General features: G+C 40.4%; 1 protein-coding gene across 2 annotated transcripts in view; it reads left to right on the forward strand.

The window, feature by feature from the left end:
• The window catches only part of LOC107094397 (NACHT, LRR and PYD domains-containing protein 1b allele 3-like), a 12,290-nt gene extending 7,034 nt beyond the window's left edge, over positions 1-5,256 (forward strand). The window contains exons 4-9 of one of the 2 annotated variants that reach the window (XM_015389970.1): positions 2,733-2,773; positions 2,867-2,937; positions 3,263-3,477; positions 3,562-3,815; positions 4,559-4,687; positions 4,868-5,256. In XM_015389970.1, the coding sequence (XP_015245456.1) occupies positions 2,733-2,773; positions 2,867-2,937; positions 3,263-3,477; positions 3,562-3,815; positions 4,559-4,687; positions 4,868-5,017 (860 nt within the window). In that variant the 3' untranslated portion in view covers positions 5,018-5,256. Of the gene's footprint in view, positions 1-2,732; positions 2,774-2,866; positions 2,938-3,262; positions 3,478-3,558; positions 3,816-4,558; positions 4,688-4,867 lie in introns of both variants that reach the window. The other variant, XM_015389969.1, reaches the window with a different exon arrangement.
• The last annotated feature ends 488 nt before the right edge of the window (positions 5,257-5,744 follow it).

Below are 5,744 nucleotides of genomic sequence, written 5' to 3' on the forward strand. Positions count from 1 at the left end.
ATTTGGAGGAAAAGAAAATACCTTTTTACTTTTGTTACAGGCTTAATCCCATGGCCTCAGCCTCCTCAAAGGGAGTTTTTCCTCTCCACGGTCGCTACAAGCATGGTTAGTGTGAGGGATTGCTGAAGAGTCAATGAGTCGATGCAATCAGCTGGTTTTCCTTAGATAGAAAACTTTGAATCAATCTGACTGGATGATCTGGTTGATCTGGATCTATAAACCTGAGATGACATGATGTGAATTGGAGCTATAGAAATAAACTGAATAGAATTGAATTAAGAAGCTTCTGATGGATGATTGGAACGCTAACCTTTCAGAAAGTTGAATTAGCTGAATGCAATAATTTGTGTGTGAAACAACCATCAAACCATAACTAACAGACAAAAGACAGTTTCAGTGTTTGGATATTCCCTCAGAATATTTGTTTATTTTTGCTTATTTTCAGGAGTGTTTAGTGTCTACTCAGTTATTAGATATAATACTGCGTGATTTTAGCTAATAAAGGTACCTTTGAAATGTAACCCGTGGTCTTTTGTGTTTATTTTACACAGTGAACGATTTATCACTCAGGTTGAATTCACTCTTCTTTCAGCAGCAGAGACACATTTCTTTAGTTGGTGATTAATAACTTTGCTGATAGCCACAGTCTAAATGACTAAATTGCTGAAAGACAACTGGATTTTTAGTCGGATTCAGGAGTTCAAGCTTTTAGGAAAGATGCTAAAAACCCTGGTTAGTAAGCAAATGACAGTTATAATCATTCAGCTGATAATAATTCTTTAGTTTTACCTTTGATTTTAATGACCTATTAATTAACATTAACTTCCAGGTCTAGTTATTTAATATATTCATAATCTTCTGGTAAACTCTCACAAGATTTATTGGCTTATGCCATGGGTGGCCTGAGATGAAACATTCACTGTGTAAATAAAACATTTAAAACTGTTTAGCTGCTTTCTGGGTTAAAATTGCTACAACACTAACCCCCCCTGCTGGAATAAGCCTTGCGTGTTTATTGTTGTTGCAGCCGCAGAGTTTAGTTGCTTTTAGATCAAATTAAAAGGGAGTTAATTCACACCCAACAGTCCAGGCATCGATAATCCAAACTTCAGCCGGTTGTTTTTCTGTAGTTGCTGTTATTCTGAAAGAGATGTTAGAACTAAGTGTGAATTGAGTGCAGCCCAGATTTCTAAGAGGATAACAACAAACCCCCATCTGGTGTTCAGTATTTTGCTGCTACAGAAAGCTTCTAGACAGGAACCTTTGCTCCCCTCTAGTTGTTGCTCTGTGTTAAGTGTCCTCTGGCTCCCTCTGGGCACTGAGCAGTGTTATTACAACTAAGCCAAACTGTTATCAGGTAAAGGATTGTTTCCCCCTAGTGACCAATCTGTGTAATGCTCCTTTGCGCCACTTGTTGGCGTGAAGGTGTCAGCACACTTTCCATTTCCCAGGTGAAAGCATTTCCCTCCCCTAGTTGTTGCTCTTTGAACTACAGCTATTCCTTTTCTGAGGAGTCTTCTGTCTTTTCTTTGTTGTTGTGGAAAAATTGTATTTAAGGGATATTTGTAGAGTGTTGATTTTTTTAACTATAGGCTTGAAAGCTAAGTTTGATTATACAGTTTATCTGTCAGCTTTTAAAAGGGGAAGAAGGGTTTAAAAAATCTGTTTCAAGTTTGAGGGATGTTTGAGTTTTAAGCTTAATGCATTGAAAGGGTTCTTTAAAATAGCAGCAGATAAATGTGATTAAACCCTGACGCAGAGATGTTAAATGCAGTAAAAACAGTGAAGTTCATTCGGTTTTACGGTGAAAATGAATAATGAATTAAACAGCAATGAGGCTGACAGAGAAATGGGTTAGCTTAGCTAACAAAGCTAACAAAGAAAGGGTTAGCCCACCCTGCGGCCTCTACAATGTGTTTAGCATGAGGTAGCTGGGAGCTAGCGATGCTGGCCAGTCCACTGCAGCAGTTTCTACAGGCCTACATGGCTCGTTCAGTCTGCAGATAACATTAGCATTCAGTTAAAACTCTTAAAATTATCAGCACTTAAATCAGACAGCTTATTTCGGTAAAACACAAACATGACTATCTATTCTACCTGGTTCAGCAAAGCAGAGCACTGATTAAGGATCAGATGGAAACTAGGGGGGAAGGATGGTGTTACTGTTTTGGTTCGATGGAGTGAAGGCCTTCGGCTCGGTCCGGTCCCGGTCTTGTCAGTTCGTCCAACAGCTAATCTCAAACAGATTTAGATGGAATAATAAGAAGCAACTTTGCAGGGGGTGTTAATTTTATCACTCATGGTAGCTGGGACGTCTCCCTTTAGCTACAGCGATTAGCTGGTAGCCGCAGCATTCATCAGATCCTAAATCTCAGTCTGCATGGGTCCAGTTAGCACAGACCTCTCACGAGGGATTTGGTCACTACTTTAGCAGAACAGGAAGTCGAACGATAGTAGCTGGTCTTTTAAAAGCTCTGCTGGAGGGGTGTGTCTTCAAAGGGGAGTAGTTCCGGTGACATCAGGGACATTTAAACCCATCATCAATCAATTTTTCATACAGCCAAAGAGTCCCCTGTTGCTATGTAGGTGTAAATATTTCTTTATTTCACAGTTTCATTTTGCATACCTATATTTCCTGAATTTATGATTTTGAAAACAAAATCAACACACTTTATATAAGAAGTTATTAGCTTATTCTTAGCTGTAAATTAACGTTTGTTTTTCTCTAACAGAGCTTCTAGGAGATCATATGATAAAGAACAAAGTAGCCAAGGTAATTTATTAATGTTTGATTATTCTTTTTATTTCATTTTTTAAGAGACGGTAAATGATTAAGACTGGGCTGAAAAGCCTTTGTTTATTTTAGGACTACAGAAGATGGATTAAACTTAAACCTGAGGTGAAAGTAAAAGGTCCACGAGATGCTCCAACATACAGGTATAAACAACGCTCCTCTGCTTCAACACAAGGAATCTCAGTCACTCAATCGGTCAGTCAGCCGATCAGTCTGTCAGCCACTAAGTTAGTTAGTCGGCTAGCCAGTCAGTCAGTCAGTCAGTCAGTCATTTATAGTATTCCCAGCTGAGGTCATTTTCGAGCCATGAATTGTTAGACTTTGGGAGGGAGCTGGAATACAAGCAAGAATCCATCGATGCAGATTGCCTGATTGGCTGACTGACTGGCTGATGGGCTGACTGGCTGATGGGCTGGTTGACTGACTGATTAGCATTTAACTTCTAATGAAATCAAATGTGTTTCCCAGCCTCCGGTCTGAAGCGGGCCGCTTTGAATGCAGCGTCTCTGGTCTGCGTTGGTTCTGCCAGGAAAAGGTGGCCTTTAGGTACCGGTTCTGCTCGTGGGATGGCCACATGGAGAGGATGGAGAGCAGAGGATACAGGCCTGCAGGTCCTTTAATGGACATCACTGTCTCTACTGGGACGATGCTGGAGGTCCAGCTGCCTCACTGGGTCTACATCGGTAGGAGAACTTTAAGGGAAAAGCTTTTCAGGACACATTCAGATCATTTTCACTGAGCATCTGTTGCTGCTGTGTTTGCAGAAGATGTTCCTGAGTTATTGGACAACTTTGCTGTCCTGCATGTAACAGACTATGGAGATGTCCTGGAAAAAGTGGCCCAGGTCACAGAGACTCATGTCACATTAACAGAACCAGCTTTCTCCTTGTTGGGATGTCTTCTAAACATCTTCTTCTCTCCACGAATCAACTGCTGTAACACATTAATATACTATCAGCCCAACAAGCCGTTCCTCAAGCTGCACGTTTACCTGATCCTGCCGGATCCTGCTCTGAAACAGGTGCTTATTTATTTCATCATCAAGTCCTTCATTTATCAACAATTTTACATCATTTGGAGATCAAATCTGTCTCAACTAAAGTCCCTCCATTAATCTCCTTCTGCACAATATTCAGAGGATCCTGAACATCTAGTAGAAGCAGGAAAACTTCTGCTTAAAGCATTTCTATTTGATTCAGAACAAACAAAAGTGTCAAGGTTAATAGGAGGTTTTTGACGACCCAAATGCAGAGGGGAGCTTTGAAGATTGAATTAATTTTCCAAGGCAACAGAGGCAAAAATTCAAAACACAAAATGCTGATAACCTGAAGGAGAACAGGCGAGGGGAGCAAGAAGACGATAGAACTACAAAACAACGAGAAACCAGCACTGAGTGACTGCAGAGGTGGTGTATAGATATGGAGCAGGTGTGAGTAGAACTAACTAGAAGGGAGCCAATGGGAAAGGAAACAAACACAAGGGGGCAGCAGAGAGTAACTAAAGAAATACCAAACTGACAGAAAACAAAGACACAGAATAACATGGAAACTAAATATAAACTTAAACAAAGGGCAGAACTCTGATTAAAAGACTGATTTACGTCTTTTCAGACGTATTTGAACTTGCTGGAATCCGCCTTTTAGATTTGGTGCCATAAATCCAAAGATGGGCTTCCCTTACCTAGAGAGAGGACTCTGCTGTGACCAGTTATTTCTGTCTTTGCTCTTCTTGGAGAAACATCTGGACTGTTTGCTGTCCTTTCAGTCGATCTACAAAGATGAAACCTCTGGGGGGTATGAAGCAATCAAGAAGCCCCACCCAGACCAGCGTCTGAAGATGGACTGTGGTTTCACCCTCAAGGCTTCCGTAGAGACCGCCCACATTCAGCCCCCGGTACCGTTTGACCCTGCTCTGAGAAATGTGGTGTTCATTCTAGGTCCACTTTGATTCTGCTGATTAGATTTTATTACCAAAGCACCAAAGTGCTTCTGCTACTAAAAGGTTCTGGGAACCTTTTGGACTGGTTCTAGTCCAGCTGAGTCAGACCAGCTTGTTTTTCATGTTTCCTCACAGCAAATAACTCTGAGGCACGTCAGCCAGGATCCAAACTTCTACGAGGTGTTCATTGAGAATCCAGACAGAAGGTTTAACCTGGAGCTGCTGCAGACCGGTTCAGAAACAGTTTGGTTCTGTGAAATTCGTAAAGGTCAGTTTGTTCCATAAATATCACTTCTGTTTTCCTTCAGGACCATAATACTACAAGATCTTTAAATAAAACTATTTAGGTTGGTGTTAAAGATCTGATGCAGGAAATCTGCAACCGTTTTATTGAACAAACAGTTTGTATTTTTAGTTTATAACTCTTTAAAACCAAGTTTATAATATTTGAGTTTCTGAGAACTTCACATCAGCAGGGAAATATTCTGCTTCTGGAAAAACTGGGTTTATCCGATCAAAATGGTTCAAATAGGGAGAAAACAAACATTTAATGAAGAGGAAGCATTGATTTTCTTGAATAGGATGATTGTTTTAATAAAACATAACAGTTTTCAACTTAATGACAAGAAATATTGATCTAAAAACCTATTCCTGATTCTTTAATGTCACACTATTGTGTAAAATATTCTTTAAAACTCCTCAGAATGTTATTTATTAATAGACTTTATTCCAAGCCATTAGTTGGTTGTTTTCATCGTTCAGACAGTATTAAGAGCCATTGTAGGGTCCAAAGAGCTGCATGCCAGAGCTGGAAAGCTTGTTAGAATCAGATGCATCACTGAATTAAACACGGTGGTGTTGGCATCATGCTGTGGGGACGTCTCACTGCTACTCCTGCTGCTGCAATTTCCCCCTGGAATCAGCAGTGATGTGGTTAAAACCCGACCAGAAGCAGGAATTCCAGCAGAACATTGGTCCAAACCCACATTAACTGGTTCTGGAACAGAAACAA

This window comes from Cyprinodon variegatus, unplaced genomic scaffold, assembly GCF_000732505.1.
Source record: "Cyprinodon variegatus isolate N-32 unplaced genomic scaffold, C_variegatus-1.0 Scaffold481, whole genome shotgun sequence".
Lineage (NCBI taxonomy): Eukaryota > Metazoa > Chordata > Actinopteri > Cyprinodontiformes > Cyprinodontidae > Cyprinodon > Cyprinodon variegatus.